This window comes from Drosophila ficusphila, unplaced genomic scaffold, assembly GCF_018152265.1.
Source record: "Drosophila ficusphila isolate 14025-0441.05 unplaced genomic scaffold, ASM1815226v1 contig_412, whole genome shotgun sequence".
NCBI lineage: Eukaryota > Metazoa > Arthropoda > Insecta > Diptera > Drosophilidae > Drosophila > Drosophila ficusphila.
In genome coordinates, this window is record NW_025064326.1 from 5,781,965 (window position 1) to 5,802,234 (window position 20,270).

At 41.3% G+C, this 20,270-nt stretch overlaps 2 protein-coding genes across 4 annotated transcripts; one reads left to right on the forward strand and one right to left on the reverse strand.

Moving 5' to 3' along the window:
* Positions 1–528: 528 nt before the first annotated feature.
* Positions 529–16,972, forward strand: LOC108089934 (proto-oncogene tyrosine-protein kinase receptor Ret). 3 transcript variants are annotated; one of them, XM_017188422.2, is made up of 7 exons: positions 529–640; positions 4,324–4,623; positions 11,107–11,879; positions 13,503–13,668; positions 13,818–15,529; positions 15,603–15,743; positions 15,809–16,972. In XM_017188422.2, the coding sequence occupies exons 2-7, from the start codon at positions 4,554–4,556 to the stop codon at positions 16,655–16,657; spliced, it is 3,711 nt and encodes a 1,236-aa protein (XP_017043911.2). In that variant the 5' UTR covers positions 529–640; positions 4,324–4,553; the 3' UTR covers positions 16,658–16,972. The 3 variants fall into 3 exon arrangements, with proteins under 3 accessions (XP_017043911.2, XP_017043910.2, XP_017043913.2); XM_017188421.2 differs by lacking the exon at positions 529–640 and adding an exon at positions 697–935; XM_017188424.2 differs by lacking the exon at positions 529–640 and adding an exon at positions 768–783.
* Positions 16,973–17,130: 158 nt separating this feature from the next.
* Positions 17,131–20,051, reverse strand: LOC108089935 (protein MCM10 homolog). Its single transcript, XM_017188425.2, has 2 exons — positions 18,784–20,051; positions 17,131–18,718 (listed from the first exon to the last, which is right to left on the reverse strand). Exons 1-2 carry the CDS (start codon positions 19,949–19,951, stop codon positions 17,571–17,573), a joined length of 2,316 nt encoding a protein of 771 aa, XP_017043914.2. The 5' UTR covers positions 19,952–20,051; the 3' UTR covers positions 17,131–17,570.
* Positions 20,052–20,270: the final 219 nt, after the last annotated feature.

Sequence of the window (20,270 nt, forward strand, 5' to 3'; positions counted from 1 at the left end):
ATATTCATTCACAAGATCAGCAGGCAGAGTAAGCAGCACAATCTTAATTAAAACGCAGAGGCAGATTTATTTGCCTAAGACCAATATTTCCCACAATTACCAAGTGATAACCGAGAGATAAAGTCCGAAGCCAAAATCCTTTCCCAACGTAGAACAAATATTTCATGAAAACCCATGGCAAGAAGCTGCTGTCGAGGAAAGTGGTCGGTCGACATGAGATCATGTTTCCAAAGGTAAATAAAATGCACAGCAGTAGAACATGAACATGCACATCTGATTATCTCATACGAACTCTGTATTAACTATTGCTGCGATGACGTTGATTAGGTGGAGCGATAACCCAGCAGAGCGGCGGAAAATGGGAAACTCGGCGAGGGTGTTTTCGTGTCGTGGAAAAACTCACATCGGCTGGCAACACGAAGCCGCTTCGTCAGTCAAGTTTTCAGTACGATTTTGTGGGTTTCAGCGGCTTTGGCTTTGGAGTCGCCGGTTGCCGGTTTCAGTTTCATTTTTCAAACGGAGCTCGTGCAAAGCGGTTCGCATTCGGTAGTTTGTTAGTTCGGTGGTAAAACAGCGAATTCCCACAGTCCAAAAAGAAGTCTTATCGCGGAAAACTTGGCCAGCAGAAAAACGCGAAAAGGTGGCTAATTAATTACCTTGTTAAACCGTCCCATAAATAAATGCCATTCGGGGCGAACAATTAAGGAGTCTGCGAAAAGCTGCAGCAGCTGCAAGACATCCATAACATAAATCGTGTCTAGGAAAATCAAGATCGTGTTTTACGTATGTAGCGAACGCTGAAATTCACTTGCGAGCTATGGCCAGATTGTCCAGATTTGGATTTTCCAAAACCAGCCAATATCCTCACGTCGAGCGGCACTGACAACTCAATACTGAAAACGTGTAGATTGCCACCGGATAATTGTGATTTAGCTGTGCGTGTCCAAGTTGGATTAGTTTACACAATTTGTGACTACAAATAATTGCAGTTTATTGAGGGAAATACTTTAATACTATATTGAATTGCATGCTAACAAATAATAATATATAACATAAAATTTATAAAAAATGTGGTATTCAATTCATCAGAGTTGACAGCTTTATGGTTATTTCATTAGCACAGGTGGAAAGCTGATTAAAATGTAGTTACTTACTCCAGACAAGTTACTGATCGTTAGTTTAATTAAACATATTTCTTTTTAATTACCTAGGTGACAGAAGATTAATTGGAAACGTATGCAAATGGCAATTAAGAGATTCATTTACATGCATATTACACACGCCTTTACAAGTGATCAGGTTTAGGAACCGCAAACAATGAGATCAATTAGAGTTTGTTGGCCATTCGCCATTTGTGTTTGTTCTGGTTCAACGAGAACATCACGCATACGCCACCTTGACAGCGGTTCGCTCTGCTTTGCTGAACCCTTTTTCGTGGAAAAAGAGTCGGGCAAGAACTCTAAGCTCCCAGGCCAAAATTGTTGATGCTACACTCGCATTCTTTTCCAATTCGCCGATGTCTGTGAACGAAAAATAACAGAGGCAACTAACAAGGGTCCACTGGGCGAAAATAAATAATCGAATACAATATTAATTTCAAAAAATATAAATTCCTTTTTCTGTAATTTGGAAGGGTTTAAAATAAAATGTAAATAACAATTTAATTACTGAAACTTAAAGTAGTTTGTCAGTAAGTTGATACATTTTTGTTTTAAATAGATTACATTTTACAATTGAAAGAATCTAGAGAAAAATTTTAAATGTTAGTTTGATACACTTTTCTATATACATTTTTCAATTGATAGAAATTAGATTAAATTTTAAATGAATACTCACTCTAATGACCTTTAAAATTCTTTAGGTAAATTAGTTATCTCTTGAGATTCTTATCGAAGACCTTTTTTGTCGCAGTGCAGCTGAAAAACAGTCGGGGGCAGTCACTGACACTGAAGAACCTCCACAGTCGTACTTTGACTCTGGCGGTCGTCGGTTGGTCGCTAGTTTGCCGGATTCGAATACGTTTATATGGCAATTGCCATTTTTGGCGCAACAGGACGGTCGAAGGAGACGCACCTTAAAAGTGCGCCCGGATCGCCTGGGTCGCGTAACCTTTAATGGGAAACCGCTGCGGGCCTTTGGAAACTCTCAACTCGCATTCTCAAATTGGCAACCGGTTGGCTTCCAAGCTCCTCAATCTCTCGAGCTCCAAAGCGAAACGCTCGTGTGTCTGCCGCAAAGCCTCTTTGTGTCAGTCGTGTGTCATTAGCATCCGCCAACTGGGCTCCCAGTGTGTCAAAAGATTTGAACTTTAAAGTGCTCAGGTGCTGAAGAGCCAGCCAGCCAGCCAGCCAGACGAAAAGTAGACAGCAGACACTCGGACTGCCATTCAGTCAGTCAGTCAGTCGGTCTCTTGGTCTTTGAAAGCACTGAGAAAATTCGAATTGAAATCAGGAATCATTAACAAGATCAGAGATGTTCGAAAAGAGATTAAGAATTCTTTTTATTGAATTGATATTCATATTGTAAAACTTAGGGGTAAAGAACATACATAAATTCTATTCTATTTTTTAATATTTTCAAATGATTTTAAGGAGATATATCACACATTTTCAGCACGAATTTTAATCGCCTTCTTTTTCGCTGAGTGTTTGTGAATTGCTTATCACGTTGTTTGACTTTGGGCCTCGTTTGAATTATGCGTGCTATCTTCCATTGCCATTCCCCTGGCCAGCGGGTAATTCACGCCGCAATTGTCTCTTTCGGGTTCTTTTTATCACACCTGCCGTGGATACCACACACACACACCACACACACCTTCCGCATCGGAGTTACCTGGAGTGTGGAGAGGCCACTCTATAGAGTGGGTACTGTAAGGGGTACACGTACTTCCACTTCGCTTTGCGCTTTTCATGGCACGTCCTCTTGGATGTGAGTGTTTGCCTTGGCACTTGCATAGAATTCGTTAGTTCGGCTTTGGCAAGCCAAGCAACTCTCTATGCTTTTGTTTCTCCACTTGTGACCCAGTATAAACTTCAAAGCATAACGGGTTTGAGGCAATTAGCTATGTAATTCAACTTAAATATAGATATTTTAAATTGCATATTCAAAACAAAAACCAAACAACTTTCTGAATAGAGCAAGCAAACAAATTGTGAGGTAATCCCGCAGACAGAAACCATTTACTTGCCCAAATAAGTTAATTAAATTATTCCATTTAAAAACCAATTGAGCCAACCGAAAAAGCGATTCGACACGAAATGAATTGGCAAAAAAAAATACGATTAATAAGAATAAGAATACGAAAACCACACCCGAGGGGTTCGGCCTTAGACCCTCTCGCAAAAAAACGTAGAAACGAAATCCCAAAGAAAACAAAGCGAAATCAAAAGTAAAGAACTTAAGCTCCTCACCTGGCGCGGGCCAAAAATAGCCAGCGAAAACCATTTAATAACAATATCAATAATATTGTAATGCCGCAAAAGGAAAACAAATTCGAAGCTCACATTGAATTGCAATAATCAGAATTCGTAGACCCCGCGGCTCTTGAGAATTTTGTGCGGAATGAACCGAATGATAAATTAGATTGCCCAAATGACAAACGGGAGTGTGGGCGCCGCTATCAATAATAATAATTACCATTTATACCAGGGGCGGATACAGGTATCTGCCTGGGGGGCGATCAAAATTTTTTTTAAACAATGCAAGTAGCAGGTGGCAAATAATCAAAATTATACGCAGTTTTATTCAAAACACTCTGTACAAATAAATTAATTAATTTTAATCTAAATGGCGAATTCCATTATTCTTTTCCCTCTTTTTAAAAACTTTTCTATAACTCTCTCGATGTGAATACTGATTTCGGAATGCGTATGTAGCAATGCTAGGCTAGTTAGTCTTAGGAGGAGCGATAGACAAGGGAAGAAGTAGGGCAAGGAAGGACTGGCGACACGCTGTAACACGCAGGTTTCCGAAGTTCACGCCAGTGAAGCACCTTTTTCAGAAGCTGAGGGGGCGATCGCCCCTATCGCCCCCCTGTATCCGCCACTGATTTATACCCTAAGGAAGGGTATTTTGATATATAAAATATTTCAAATTTATAGAACTATAAATTTACCCCTTATTCATAGAACAAAAAAAAGTTTAGGGAATATAAGCGTCGGTTAATAGATTTTATTTCAAATTCTTCGGCCACAAAAACAAAAAACTCTTATGGTTCATGGTCTTTATATCTGCCATACTAATTGTTAAATTTTTTTTCATATTTCCTGCTCTGCTTTTCGCACATTAATTGATAAATGCTACTTATCAATTTGTGATCAAAAGTAATTAAGTTCGTGGACGTATTGTACGTGGCTAATTGCCAACATCATTGAAAAAGAAGACCAGCTCACAAAAAAAACAACACAAAACCCAATACGACAAAATAAAAACAAACAAAATAAAAACAATTTGCAGTGAAACGCGTTGGAAATGTGTAAATATGTAATGTGCGTACCCGAGTGAACGACAATTTACCAAGTGATAACTGACTTTTTGCCACAAAAGTAACTGCGATGGAGTATTTTATTACTATTATTGTGGCGCTCCTCGCAATTGTCTCGCAGCAACAACACAACTGTGCGGGTGAGTAAGAAAAAACAATTAAAAGATGTCTAAATTCTTAAATTATTACACACAATATGGTTGATATTGGGTAACTCTTGGTCCAATGTTTGATCACATGCCGCCGATTCCAATTCAAATTCAAGTGACAAAAGTATCTGTTATACTTTCTTAGCGGGCTCTTGAATTTTAAAATATTCAAAATAACAACTATAATAAAAATTAACTCGGTACCTGTTGTTTATTCGTACTATAAAGCCAACAAGTTTAATTCTTCTAAAATAAAAGTCAACAATAAAAGAATTTTACAACCACATACCATTTAAAGCTTTAAAATTTTAACTACTGCTAAATGCACTTAAATTTTTGCAAAAACGTGAGTCGTAAAAGTATTTTGCACAATTTTAAGAGCTTAAAATGAGAAAAATGTTTACTATTATTTGAACAATTGGGATTATTTGTTCTCTTTTTTTTTGACACAATTTACTTTTTGATCCAGTTTTAAATTCGTTTCGAACCAGTTTACATCTGTTTGGTGTTTGTTTTATCTTTAATTACTGGGGTATTAATATCGGTAAATATCGACTCGACTTATCAGGGCACACATTAACCCCTTTCCGCCTGGTACCTTGGCAAATATAGAGCTCGTAGAAGGCAATTACACTAATTTGCATCGAGTGGCAGTGAACAAATCTCGCAGATAACTTCAACTCAAATAGTCACTCCGTGGGAATCCAACCGCACATATGGAGTTATATACAGTTAGTTATATATATACCCCCTTTATGACTTCTTTAAGGAGGGGGAAAATCGGTTAAATGTTTTTTATGCGCTTTATGATGCACTGCTCAGCTCTTAATTATAAGCCCAGTGCGTTCTAGGAGACCCACAAGGCTTTATTCAACTGCCACAGGTGTGAACTGCGAACTGACGGCTTGACAAGTTGGTAAGCGATATGTGGGCCTGGCTTTTGGCTTTGAAACCGAATGACTGACGGTGATGGACTGCAGTGCTACTACCGACTAAACCCCTGGGGTGCTCCATCAATGCCTTCAACTGAAAAAAATACTATACAAAAAAGAAGTAGTTCAATAAAAAAATTCGTACATTTGTTGCAAGAGAAAAAAACAATTTATTTTAAATAAAATCAAGCGAAGGTTTTCTTTAGCGTTAAATTTTCTCGCGATAATTTTTGTGAATATTTTATTGCTCCTTTTTTGCCTCAGTGTATGACGTGCCAGGCGAGCACACGCCCAAAATATTATCATCATCACGCTGCGAAGACATATCAAATTTTTCGGGGGATGACTTACCATTCCGCTTCATTCCCGGGCAGCTGACATCCAGAGGTTCCTTTTAAGCCCTGTACTTTGTCCCCGTCAAGTTGAATGCACCTCATGTGAGGGACTCCTCCGTTGGTCAATCAGTCACTCGGGTTAAAGGTGTCGATGTGCCCGCCAGCTGTCTTTTGGCCCCTTCCCCTGCAGAAATTCATGAATTTATATGCAATCAATTAAGCCAATAGGTGTGTGCCTCCGTTCGATTTTATGCTGTTCAGTTTGCTTTTCGCACTCTGCGATTTTTAAGTGGCCCCCGGCTGTTTCATGACTCCAATTAAAGTGTTTTCTTTAACAACTGTCTTTCGGTTCAGTTATTTGAAAAAAAATACATAAACTTGCCTTTAGCTATTTAGTGAATTACGAAAATTATATGTTATAAATCTAAGCAACATGACTAGTCACTATTTTTATTAGGACAAAATAAAAAACTAGTTTTATCTCATTATTTTTTTACATTTGCAAAAACTATATATACTATTTGTATCTATAAACTAACTCAAATCAATATTAAATTCCTGCTTAAAATTTATGACAAATCTCAAATCACTTTGGTGTCGCAAAACTTTTGCAAAGTATTTCATATTTTTCGCACAAATGGTTAGATTTATGAGCCAGCTTGACACATTTATCAGACACTCAAGGTTTTTTCGCCGTCCTCTGGGGTACTTTGCATAGCGAAATACTAACAAAACGAAAAGCCATTTGTAGTTATGAGATCTGTCTCTGCCACTGTCTGCCTATTTGTCGCACCCAGGTTAAGATCCCAGAAATAGCGTGATTCAGCTGCAGATATCGGGTATATAATGCACTCCCATTCAGCTCCTTTGAGTGGGAGTCTGAAATCTCCATTTATTTATTGGGTTTCTTTTTTAATGCGTTCGCTTTCCCGTTGCAAAGTACACTTATCGGTAGAAAAACTAATTATAAAGGTTTTAAATACAATAAATATTAAAATTAAAATAAATATTTAAATATTTAATATAATTTATTGGTCTTTAGAAGTGACTATTACCAAGTTGACTAATTAAAACCCCTATTAATTAGCCGTAATTAGCATTTGTTTTAAGAGGCTCGTGACTTTGACAAATGCGACTTGGAGTGGCAAATGTTTTCCATTTGCTGACAGCCAACAATTAGAGGAACCGCCCATCGATCACCGTCGAGGGTCAGCAATTTCTGCATGTGGTCTTAGTTGCCTGGACGGGAGTGTCATCCCCCACTCGATGCCAAAGTCAAAGTCTTTGAAGTTCTCGCCTGGTGACTTCTAGTCTGCGATTATTCTGTAATTTCCTCTACTATTCGCAATCCCTTATCTCCTGTGACTGTGCTTTTCTTTGTGCCAGACTGGAAAAAAGGAAAACTCAAATGAAAATTGCATTTAAATCAATAACAAAACAATTTGTTTCTTGTTCAAAGGAATACCCTTACCTTATTAACTAAGATGTTGGGGAACTTTACTAAATTTGGAAAAGATAATAATAAATGAATACAGAAATGTATTAAACACAGAGTAAACCAGAAATATACTTTTCATTTATCTACATTTTTAATGTTATTTATTTTTACTGGTAATATATTTCTATAAAGAGTATTTCCAATTTCCTTATCAACTTTCTTCCCAACTTGTTTTCAATTTAATTTGCTTTGGCACTGGCAAAGAGAAAAATTTTCAGGGACAGCCAGGAAAGGAAATAGAAAAACATTCAAGACACTTTGTCTACACACTTCGAACGAGTGAAAGTAGTAGGACAGGATGGAGTGGATTTAATAATGCGAATCTGAACAATAACCAGGGCCATAGATTGGCCAATGCCAACTTTTCCTGTAGGAAAACACACAGCAACAGAGAATGGCAGTCAGTGCCAAGGAAAGCAGAAAACCACGTCTGGCATACGCGACGTATGAGTAATGAAAAAAAAAAACAAAGCAACGGGGAAAAGAATGGGGAAAAGCGTTACAGGAAAAACTAAAAACCCTGACAAAGACAAAGTTTTCATTACGCGGCAGCAGACAAACACAATGCAAGTCGGATGCTGAAAAGCACCAAATTATCCGCACTTCCAAAGCAAATGAGTCATCCTGGAGTCGTCCTGTCACACAGAAAACAAGGACAATAAACTCCGGAAGGTTGGCGGTTGGAGCTAATCAAACAGGCAAACAACTGTCGACCCAATTCGATGCGAAGTCAATTAATTCGGGCAGATTAATTAGCTTATGCGAAACTAGTTGACATTTCATCCGGGGCCGCACCTCGTTCGGGGTCTCCATTTCGTTCTCCATTCGTTTCACCTGGCCACCAAGTTCAGGTACACAGGCCTCGCTAATGGCCACGTCGGGATGCCAGTCGCCGCCCATCAATTGTTGACAGAGCTGTCATTAGCGATTCCTCTACACAGAGAGAAATTACGTGTTAATACTGTCTTAAAAAGTTTTTAAATATATCTGAAAGGAAGCACTGCTTTAAAGTAAATAAGAAAATTAATAAAGTAGTAAATGATTTTTCTAATAAACTTTAAAATGTGACCCATTTCCCTTGGATTTTTCCCCAGTGCATCCAAACGAGTCCAGTAACCCCAGAAAGTCTCTCGCGGTTAATCCCGTTCCTCCCTCAATTTTAAGGCCATGTTTTATCCAGTGTTACTTCCAGGTTTTAATGCGCCATTCGCTGGCTTTTTAATTGTCCGCCTAATAGATAACCTAATAGTCTTAGTCCTTCCCTGTTTACGCTGCTTTTTGTCGCTATTTTCGTTTTTACGGTTGTTGACTTTTGCTCAGCGTTTTGTGGGTGGTTGTTGCCTTCTTTCACCAGCTTAATATCCCCCACCTGTCGCAGGTTTAATGGTCTAAGAGTTTTGTTAAGCTCAAGGGAATCGAAGAGGTCAAGTTGAGCTCTGATTAAGAACTGATTGAAACAAATCGGTGGTTGAAGGCTATTAAAGCACTTTTGGATTACTAGGATTAAGAACTGAGATTATTTTTTGAGATTAAAGAGAACTTAAGTTCTGCTAGGATTAAGGTAACACATTAAAGAAAAAGAAATGATTAAGATATGAGCTTTACCTTTAATAATGGCAGATTTAAAGAGAGAGCCACCAACCTATTGAAATACAAAAACTACCAACCATTTCTAAACTTAAAGTTTACAGACTCCATATTTAATCATTATACCATAAAAAAGTAATTTGAATCCTCTGGCTAAACAACTTACCCATAATTTCCCTACAATCTTAGATTAAAAATCTTTTTAATCCCCGTCTTCGCATAACTTTAAACAAAGTTAGTTAGTGCGTCGTTTGCTTCCCTCAACACATGTTTGCTTCCTTGGATTTCGAGCGGAGCGAAGTACTCGGCACTTAATCATGGGCAAAATGCTCACCCATAAACAGGACTGGCGCCATCGTTTCACTAAGAATCAGCGGAGTTGGCAGGGCGGTATAATCCCGTTAGTAAGCCCGCATATTTCATTAGGAACGCTGACAGCATTAATATATAAATTTTTTGTGGGTGGCTCCTTGCAAGGACGCGCATTTAAAATGTCATTATAAATGCGTGGTTGCTGGAGTGAGCTCATCTACTCCACTCCACTCCACTCCACTCCCACTCCCAACATTTACATATTTTATCAGCATTTTTCGCATGCCTGGGCGTCAGCAATTGTAATGAACACATTTTATTATTTATAACGTGTACTATGTTAAAGGGCATATCAAGGAAGCATTTTCCCATCATGGCTTTCTATATAGCTGGAGTAACCAGGAAATATTTCCCCACTTTATTTGGGGAGGGTGGAGTGGCGAGGCTCTCTGTTTGGTTACCTCTCGAAAGCTGGGGCATAATTATGACAGGCATTTAGTGAAGGTAGGTGGGCATCCAATTAGCGGCCTTTTTATTCATTTATTCCAGCTGTTTGCATTTCCTTTTGGGAAGTGTGAGTCTTGATTTAGTGGACAGCAATTACTTTGTTTTGAAGAAAAAAATTACAAAGTGGACACCTGTTAATTGTTTGCTATAGAAAAAAGAAATCAAAAATATTTTCAATTATCAAGAAATAAATATATTTGTCTTAACAAGTCAATCCATTTCCAATTGTCCAAATATTTATTAATATTCAGGTCATTAAAATCCAGATAAGATCCCAATTTATAAAGCCATACCAAATTGTATCAATAAATTTCCCAACTTCCCTACAAATAAATCAGTTAAAGTTCAATGCATTTAATTTCTATTTGTTCAACACGATACGCCAACCTATTTACACCATAACATTACAAGGGTTTTTTTTCGGTTTCCCCCAAAATGTTTGCTCCAAATATTGTGGCATAAAATTGGGGGCACAATATTTGAATTCGTGGACGGAGGGCGCAGGAAAATTTGTAACCAATTATGCCCGGAGTTGTATATTATTGTGGCTAACAAAGAGTTTATCGTTATCACAAAATCAATACGCAACTTTGTGACGCCGACACTTCAATTGGGATGACAACAAGGGTGGTTTAATCAATGGGAAAGGCGTCATTTTGATAACCCATATGCTAATAACTAATATCTGTATTATGTTTATTTATCGCTTGTATTGGACTTTGACTCGTATGCAAACACACGACCACAACAATCGAGGCTCATTACGATGGGGCTCCTATCAAATTACGCATACGCCCTGTTCAATTTGGCAGATAAGGGGAGTTGGGAGTTATAGCCAACTCTATTAGGGTCAACGCAGGCTTATTAAACTGAATCATTTGATTGGATTTGATGACGAGTGTCGACGTGTGTCCATCTCATACTGATGATGGGTAAACAAACCCAAAAAGTGATAGCAACCCTTGGGAAAGCATTTTATTTTGGGGTGGAACACCATTTTCGATTTTATCTTAAGCCACAAAATTATTTTATGATTTTTAGTTGATTTTCAAGATATTTATAAGGTTACCTATATCTTCAAATAATTCAATTCTTAACTTCGTGTTGAATAGAAAGCGAGTTTCCAGGAACTCAATATCAATCCCCAAATGGAATCGAACCCCACTTCATCTGAGTGGGTCAATTGTGGTCAACCACTTGTGGAGCATCCCAAACAATGAACTCCACTCCCCCACAAAATCCCACATGACGCCATCAAAATTAACTTGATTTTTCCACCCTCTTCTTTTATTTTCCTTTGCAGCCATCGATGTTTATTTTCCCAGCACGTCGGTGAAATTCAATCTGCCCATAAACGAGGAGTCGGAAAGTATCTTCTCCAAGATTCCGCTGGCCCAGTTCCAAGTGCTGCGAATGGATAGCAACCGGTTGGCCACCGATTACCTTTATAGTTTGGAGGATAACTCCCTGCTCCGGATAAACAGTTCCTCGGGGGAGATATATATGCGGACCGATTACAGTGCTCCCAATTCGAGTACCAAGTATGTGGTGACCGCTTTTCCCAGGGATCAACCAGATCACGAACTTCTGCCCGTAACCCATCTCACGATCGAGATAACTCCACAATCCCTGGAGGATTACTGCTCCGAACTGGAGCACATTTGCTTTTGGAGTAGTGCCCAGTACAACATAGCCGAGTCCCAGGGTCAATATAAAAGGAGAAACTCCTTTGAACCCGTTCTCATTGGAGCTCTCAATTCCCGTGCTGCCAAGTACCTGTGTCCTCATGTCTCCCTGGATTATTCCCTCAACGCCGGCAGTTCGCAATTCGTTCTGAAGCAAAATCGCCTCTACACTCGACAGCCCCTGGATCACGATGAATTCTATGGATTGGCAGCCAAAACGGGACAGCTGCTGGTCGAGATTACCTGCACCGTTAAGCTGTCCACCAGGGATCTGCGGAAATTCTCGCGCAGCTTCGACATCAAGTTGCTGGATCGCAACGACAACGGACCCAAATTGCAGGAGAGCGATGCCACATTTAAGTTCTACCTGGATCAGCCCTATTTTCAAGCGGTGAGTTTTGGAATTTTAAGGGGGTTTTGGAAAGGGGATTTACGAAGGAGAGGATTTCAGGGGTAGAGGCATCCCGAGCCAAGCAAACCCTGCCCAGACTATTCGTCTGCCGACTGTCTGGCCGCTCGCTGGGTGCGGGCTTATTGAATTCACCCATGATGAACGCCCCCTAGACACGCAAGCAAGTCAAATACACTTGGAAAAATAAATATATCTTCAGTTTATTTAACTTCCATTTTACATTTGTTGTTTGAAAAGCCAAAAAAGCATTGTATTGATCCTCCAGTCTTTAATGAAACCTATTTTATTTAAGAAAAACACATTTACTTATAAAGCAAACATTTTAGTGATAAAGTGATACCTAGTAAAAAATATTTTCCTTAGTGTAGTTGAAGACCCTTGCTGTTGAAAGACTGAAGCCCGCTCACCCTGCCATTATTTGGCCATTACCACGTCTGGTTCCGAGGTCCTTTTCGGGGTAGATAGATAAAGTTGGCCACTTCCGCGACTTCTTTCCCGAACTCCCCGTCCCACTTCGACTCATATGTTGCCATTAAAAACGCGTAACGTTTATGGGCTTTTATGATTGGAGCATGACAGACAGGATGGGAAGGACAAAGGCAACAGGAACAGGAACGGGAACGTCAAGTGACTTCAGCGCGAATTGAAGCCAAAGTCGAATGCGGAGTCCCTTAAAGTTGCCACAAAAGTAAATTATGTTGTGTTTCGTGTTCGAAGCAAGCCAAGCCTATCCCCAAGGATCTGCAAACTGTGTCAGTTCAGGTGCAGATAGTGGAGTCTCCTCCTCGTCCTTCCAACCGGAGTAATTGGCTCTGCACTAAACTCCGGCCATTACAAATTGCTCTAGGTGGCTCTGCATTTAAATAATGTACACGGAATAATGTACATTTTATTTTATTTCGAGGAAATTACTGTCGACATGTCCCTTAATAAAATGAACAAAAGTTTGGTGTGATAAGGTGTGGTTGAGGTTCAAAGTGGGTGGGTAAACTAGATCGGAAATGTGCGCTAGATAATACAAAGTGTTTATTTGAAGAATTAGTATACTCAGATAAAACCTAAAAATTACATTTTGTACTTCAATATGAACAATATGTTATGGGTATGAAATTTATAATATATGCATATTTAATTCTTCTTGATACTTCTCCCAATAGATTTTCATACGCAAGAAAGACTTTTCCTTTATTTGCTCCATAGACAGTATTATTGTCATTTCAGGAAGACTCCAACCCACTTATTATTCAAATATATAACGACTATCCTACCTTAACAAAGGCAACCATTCCAACTTACGCCTAAGTTTAGAAAGACACCTTGCTAATGTCCTTGCCCCTGGGATCCATTAAAAGGGTTTTGGGTGGATGGTAATGCGAAACCACCTTACACCTCGTAGGGAAATGTCAGGTCCCCGAGGATCTGAAACCCCAACCTGACCTTGTGCACGAATTAAAATGCTAATCACCAAGAGCGCATCCTTGGAGGGCAGTGCTGCAATTTTCAAGGGGGTGCCAAGTGGAATTTAATTAGCGCGGGTCAGTAAATGCTAATGAAGCGACCAGCTAATTTATACCCCTCGCTTTTCTTTCCATTTACCCACAGGACGAGGAGGCGGGCAAGAAAATCATCTATGTGGACAAGGATACATTAGCGGCAAATGCAAACTTGGTCTACGCCGTGCATAACGACTCCAACAAAATATTACGACCGGATTGCCACGCCTACGAGGCGGATCACACGGGCAGGCCACATACGATCGTCAGTTGTCGTGAGTATTAAGATCAACATACTATATATATTATATAAAAATTATTAAAAGATTATTTAAAAAAAAAAAAAAAAAAAATATTAAAAAAATTAAAGAAAAATACGTTTATTTATAATATTAACCTTATTATAATTTACTCTTGTTTTTAGAACTTCGTTTCTCGCGGAATGGAGTTTTTCGTGAAACTCCCTATTGCGTTACCCTGGAAGCTCGGGATTTGACTGTGGAAAGCCATGTTGATGCCATGTCTGCCACAGCCTACATTTGCTACCACATAAACCTGAGCAATCTTCACGAAACCGACCAGGAATTACCCCAAGCTCTTCCCCTTAGATCCCGACAACATCGGATCTTTGAGAACGAGAATTTTAATGAGGATTCCGGTGGAAGATCTTTGAGTCCTTTGAGTGTAGAGTATGAAAAAGATGTTTCCGTTTACCGAACTGCAGCTTCATACTATCGAATTGTTCAGCCGGGTAGTTTTCTGGAACTGATGAGATCGCGATCCATACGATTCGATTTGGTGGAGGATAAAAGTGGAGCCTTTGGTATTACAACCACTTCGGGAATTGTTTACGTTAAGAATCCAAAGGCTTTGGAGGAGGCTCCCGAAACCATATACTTCCTGAATGTCACCTGGTCGGATCAACAGCGTCTTTCGCATGTTCGGGTGATAAATGTGCATCTGGTGCACGGAAGGCCAGAGAACTCCAGCTGTGAACTGAAGATCAAGTCGAGATCCCAAACCTGCGCTCAGGTTAAACTGCAAACGCAGTGCAATCGATTTTGTGGCTTGGCCACTGGAGGAGGATCTTGTGAGTGGCGGGGATCAAACTCGGCGATGTTTAGTACAAAGTATGGGTCCTGTGTGCCCGAGGCTCACTACTGTCCGGATCATGTGTGCGATCCCCTGGAGGAACTGAATCCCATGGCCTGTCCCCAGGATTGTATTCCAGCGAACAGAATAATGGGTCCACATTCCAGCAATGAGAATAAAAAGGGAATCTACAGTGCCTCGGGAACCTGCATTTGCGAGGACAATGGCAAGTGCTCGTGTGCTCCCTTGGATGAGGAGCCCAAGGTGAAGAAACCGAGAAAGAAAAAGAACGAAACCGAGGCGGAGGCTCTCCTGGAAGGAAGAAGAGCTCCTCCCTCGGATCAATCCCTGCAGGATCCTCTGCTTTTGGGTGTGATAAACGTGGCTGGTTTCGAGTGCGATCGCTCCTGCATGTTCTTCGTGATCAGTTGCCCCCTGGTGTTTGTGCTCCTGCTCCTCTTCCTGCTGATTGCCCAAAGGAAGATGCTCAAGCGTCGCCTGGGCAAACAATCGGTTACCCCATCGGATAAGCAAGCCCTTCCGGAATTCGGTGACGGAGATCTCGCCCTGATGCCGCTGCAAGGTGGCTTCAAGTTCGAAAGCGGCGACGCCAAGTGGGAGTTTCCCAGGGACAAGCTGCAGTTGGACACGGTTCTGGGCGAGGGTGAGTTCGGTCAGGTTCTCAAGGGATATGCCACCGATATTGCTGGTCTGCCGGGAATCACCACGGTGGCTGTGAAAACGCTGAAGAAGGGCGCCAATTCCGTGGAGTACATGGCCCTGCTGTCGGAATTTCAACTCCTGCAGGAGGTTTCCCATCCGAACGTGATTAAACTTTTGGGGGCCTGCACATCCTCCGAAGCTCCTCTCCTGATCATCGAGTATGCCCGCTATGGCTCCCTGAGGAGCTATCTTCGCCTCAGCCGGAAGATCGAGTGCGCCGGCGTGGACTTCGCAGATGGAGTGGAACCAGTCAATGTGAAGATGGTGCTCACCTTCGCCTGGCAGATTTGCAAGGGAATGGCCTACCTTACGGAACTTAAGGTATATACATAATTAAAAATAAAGAAAAATAGTATTACAGAATTATATATTTTATTTAAAATTCATTTTTTAGTTGGTTCATCGCGATTTAGCTGCCAGAAATGTACTTCTTGCTGATGGCAAGATTTGCAAGATCTCAGATTTCGGACTGACCCGAGATGTTTACGAGGATGATGCCTATTTAAAACGATCCAGAGATCGTGTGCCAGTTAAGGTAGGTTTAAATACTTATTAGCTTTTAAGCTCTATAAAATCTAAATGATATTTGATTAATTTCAGTGGATGGCTCCGGAATCTCTAGCAGATCACGTATACACCAGCAAATCGGATGTTTGGTCCTTTGGCGTTCTCTGCTGGGAACTAATAACCCTGGGGGCATCTCCGTATCCTGGCATTCCGCCCCAGAATCTGTGGTCTCTCTTGAAGACAGGCTATCGAATGGACAGACCGGAGAATTGTTCGGAGGCGGTTTATTCCATAGTTCGCACCTGCTGGGCAGACGAACCAAATGCTCGTCCGTCCTTCAAGTTCCTGGCTGCAGAATTCGAAAAACTGCTAGGCAACAATGCCAAGTACATAGATCTGGAGACGAATGCCGTTTCGAATCCACTCTATTGTGGAGATGATTCCGCACTGATGACCACGGAGTTTGGTGAACCGGAATCCCTGCAGCATCTTTGGTCGCCACCGAAAATCGCCTACGATATCCACGACCAGGGAACCAGTTACGATCAGTCTGAGGAGGAGGTGCCGGTGACCTCGATGGCTCCGCCGGGTTATGATCTGCCACGACCTCTGATCGATGCCAATGCCAAGGAGCAGGTGCTGCGATACGAAAACGATTTGCGATTCCCGCTGAATATACGAAAATCCAGTTGCACTCCGAGCTACAGCAACATGACCAGCGGTTCTCCGGCGGCCACCGCATTGCCACACTACTCAGTTCCTGTGAAGCGGGGTCACTCCTACCTGGACATGACCAACAAGAGCCTCATTCCCGACAACCTGGACAGCAGGGAGTTCGAGAAGCATCTCTCCAAAACCATCTCATTTCGCTTCTCCAGTCTGCTGAACCTCAAGGAAACGCCAGAAGCGAATCAAAGTCAGCAAGCCGAGGATGTCGTCTAGATTCCTTGATAGGATCCCCCCACATGTGTATAGTTTTCCCCCCAACACTACTAAGTTCCAAGTTCTTGTCTCTCATCTGCGCCTGTTCTTCAGTTCAAACTGTTTGTTGATTAGTTTTAGTTTTACATTTAGTCTCGAAGCTTTATGCTGATGCCAAAAAAATAGATTTTAAAAGATCCGAATTCCATTTCAAATACTCCCATGCATTTAAACAAAAAAGGAAACAGCCAAAGACAAACTAAGTTCTTTTGGTCAAACACACCCTCATTCTAAAAAGCTACAATTTTTTAAATACATTATAAATCATTTTTAAAGGTTGCCAATTTCTGCCTCCATCCAAAGCCAAATGAGCGCTTTTTCACTAGATCTAAGAGGAAGTAAAAACTTGATATAGAACATCTTGAATAGAAATTAAAAACTATTAATTTGTGCCTGTCTGCTAAAGGTTTCTGCGTATGCGATTTCCTAAAGAGTTTTCGAAACACAAAGTTTAGGATTTATTTTTAAATGAATGCATTTACAATAACTTATTTTAGGATTGTACAAGTTTGCTAGGATGAGCTAAGTGTGATTCACAATTTCAAAACATTAATAAGCATTCCAATCATTCAAATCAGTCATAATCTAAGAGACCATTCATAAAAGTCATAAGTCAAAAAATATAAGGAGTACACCTGGTACATAATCTTCATATAAAACACGCACTTACAATCTCAGAGGCACTTTAGATCGTAAGGCATCGCAACTTTTGTACTTATTTATCAACGACGAATCCTTTTTCCAAGCCAAATAGCGATCAACCAGAGGACTGTAAATATTTGTATGTACTGCATATGCAATTTAACTTTTAAATTATAAACAAAAGCATATAAAATAAAACAAATAAAATACGGTAGAAAAGCTATCTCTGATTTTAGTCTTCGTCGGGAACCAGCAAATTGAGATTAGCACTTCCAGCCAGACTGCCTATAAAGGTTTCCTCGTCTCCTCTAACGGACAGAGATTCCCTGCCAGTTAGGACCTTCTTCTCCCGAATCATGGCAGCTCTTTCCCATCGCGATCCCTTGCAATTTTTGCAGCTTTGTTTGGGCAACTTGAACACTGTGGTTGTGCGATTGCCGCAATCCTTGCATTGGAAGAACCGCTTCTCGGCATCGACTACTTTCAGGGGATGCTTCTCCTCCTTGCAGCGATCGGAGGCGGAGAAGGCGGTGTATTTGCACACCTGGCAGATGACCGCCTTGCAGGGCATCTTGTAGGTGCCCAGCATCTTTTCTTCCATGGCCTCCTTGCGTTCCAGCTTGGCAAAATACTCCTCCTGCGCCTCGCGCTCTCGCATCTCCACGAGGTTCGTGTGTGATGAGGTGGCAGCCATTATCTTTTCGATTCTGGATTTCCGCATCATTTCGCGATCCTCTTCCTCCATTTTCTGGCGCTTGGCGCTGCTGGAGAACTTATCGTTGAGCTCATCGATGGCCCTTCTCTTGCCAGTTTCACTGCCCCTTGTCGAGTTGGGATTGATCTTCTCCAGCGGCTTCTTTTTCAGCAGTGCCGCTGCTTTCAGCTTGGCACTTTGCGCCTGGCGAGCTCCCACATTGATCTCAAAGGAAAAATTTTCGCTGCCGGAAAGTTTTGGCGTTAAACTGGCGTCGAACGAAAAGCCTCGATTCTTAAACTTGTCGGGCACGGGAGTAGTGGGTATGTTGGGTGTCTGTTCTTTTTTATCTTCTCCACCCAAAACATGACTTTTTGTTTCCTGTGCAAAGCGCTCATTTTCCGCTTTTAGCAGACGCAATCGCTCCAGATCTTGAACCCTCTGTTTTCGGGATGCTTCCACTCCTCCAGCCAAACGGGAAACAGGACCACCTCGCTCTGCGTAGGGAATCGCAGGCACTTCCGCTGTCTTCGGCTTGGAGGCGTGGTCGGCGGTATGGGCAAAGGGGGAAACATCGTAGCCAGCCAGCTTGCTGAGACGATCGCGCTCCTTGGTGATCAGCTTGGCGCTTTTCTTGGCGGGAATGGCAGTAAATGTCTGTCCGCCATAGAACACCTCGTTTTTGCCTTTAAATGTAAAATAATATTGTTAGTTTAAAATTAAATTTGTACAATTTTTAAAGCACACTGACCCAAAACCTTATTCCGCAGCTCATTGAGGCCACGACCTGCGGTCGCAGATTGAAGTTCCGAACGCCTGGACATCTTGCCATACTCCTGCTTCACATGGAAGACGCAATAATCGCAGTCGGTAAGGTTAACAACTGAAGTGCACTTGTCCCCATTTTTCTTTGTGGCCCGACAAGTGCCCAGATCCTTTGACTGTCCCAGGATCATGACTTTCTGCGAGCTATCGATGGATAAGCAGGCCACATCGGAGCTGCCAGCTTTCCTCTCGAAAATAGTTGGATTCAAGACGGCCAGACACAAACCCTCCGCGGTTTTCCACAAAGATTTATGAGCTTCTCTAAATAGGAATAACGAAATAGTCTTAACTTCGCCGCGCAGATCTGATAGCTTCCAAGTAGAGTAGGGATCGCCCTTTTTGGTGGTTTTTACGGGATTCTTGGAAACCAGAGCGCCAGCTATGACCCAATCTTTGGCCAGATCCCCGCGTTCAATGTGATAGGCTACGCCGGAGAAGGGAACCGCTTTTCTGCCCGCCATACGCTCCTGAAGCATCGAACTTGAAATCAAAGGATTGATCATGCGTAGTCCGAAGACAGGATCCGTGTATATAGCAGAAACTGGATTACTAGATTGAGATGTGGATGCCACGGCAGCTGCGGTTGATGGTGGCCTTTGAAACGTGCTGCTCACGGTCGACTGACGCTTGATAGGATTGTGCGGATTCTTGATGGGCTGCGGGGTGGATGTGATCATTTGGGTTGTCTTCTTGAGCTCCTGATCAACCTCCCTGGCAACCTTAGACTCGTGGGCACTTTCCCGCTGTTGCTTGAGGCTCTTGTTTATATCACTTCCGTACTCATTGTACTTGCGTTCCAAGAAATTCTTGACTTCTTCGTCGTCGGAAGAGTCCAGCTCCGGTTCTTTGCTTTTTTCTAGTTTCTCGTTTTTGTCTAACTTTACGGTCTTTTCAAAGGTAAAAGCATTGGCAAAACTACTGTCTTCTCGCAGTTTTGGCACTGCTTTGGCCAAAGTGGGTGTGGGTTTTGGTTTTTCCGATTTTGCGGAATCGACAGTATCGTTATCCGCTTCGCCAAGCAGTTTTTCCAGAGCCAATATTTCTTCCTCATCTTCAATGCTGATATCTGCCTGGGATTTATTTGCAGGACTCATTTCATGAAACTACTTAGGTTTTAACGTGTTTCCTTAGTTTTTCCTGTGAGTTTTCCAAATTAGCGCAAAAACAATTCACTTTTGGCGGGCTCAGTGTAACCGTTGGTGTATGTTCTTTAAATGCTGTATACTTTGGCAATTAACCAACACTAAATGTCTAGAGATGGATCATTGAATAATTATTATTATTTTTATTGTTAACAAAATTCAAGAGCTTAACAGAAAGTTAAAAAGGTTTACGAAAGACAATAATTATCGATATAATTTTATGTAAGGCCAAAACATTTTTTTTCACATTGCACTGTTTTTCAATAATAAA

What these genes read in the sequence shown, in the direction of transcription:
- LOC108089934 (XM_017188422.2), top strand. Translation starts at nt 4,554, where the DNA reads ATGGAGTATTTTATTACTATTATTGTGGCGCTCCTCGCAATTGTCTCG. An exon ending in CCTACCTTACGGAACTTAAG is followed by an intron (nt 15,530 to 15,602) that starts GTATATACATAA and finishes TTCATTTTTTAG; the next exon opens with TTGGTTCATCGCGATTTAGC. An exon ending in GAGATCGTGTGCCAGTTAAG is followed by an intron (nt 15,744 to 15,808) that starts GTAGGTTTAAAT and finishes GATTAATTTCAG; the next exon opens with TGGATGGCTCCGGAATCTCT.
- LOC108089935 (XM_017188425.2), bottom strand. Translation starts at nt 19,951, where the DNA reads ATGAGTCCTGCAAATAAATCCCAGGCAGATATCAGCATTGAAGATGAG. An exon ending in GCTGCGGAATAAGGTTTTGG is followed by an intron (nt 18,719 to 18,783) that starts GTCAGTGTGCTT and finishes TTACATTTAAAG; the next exon opens with GCAAAAACGAGGTGTTCTAT.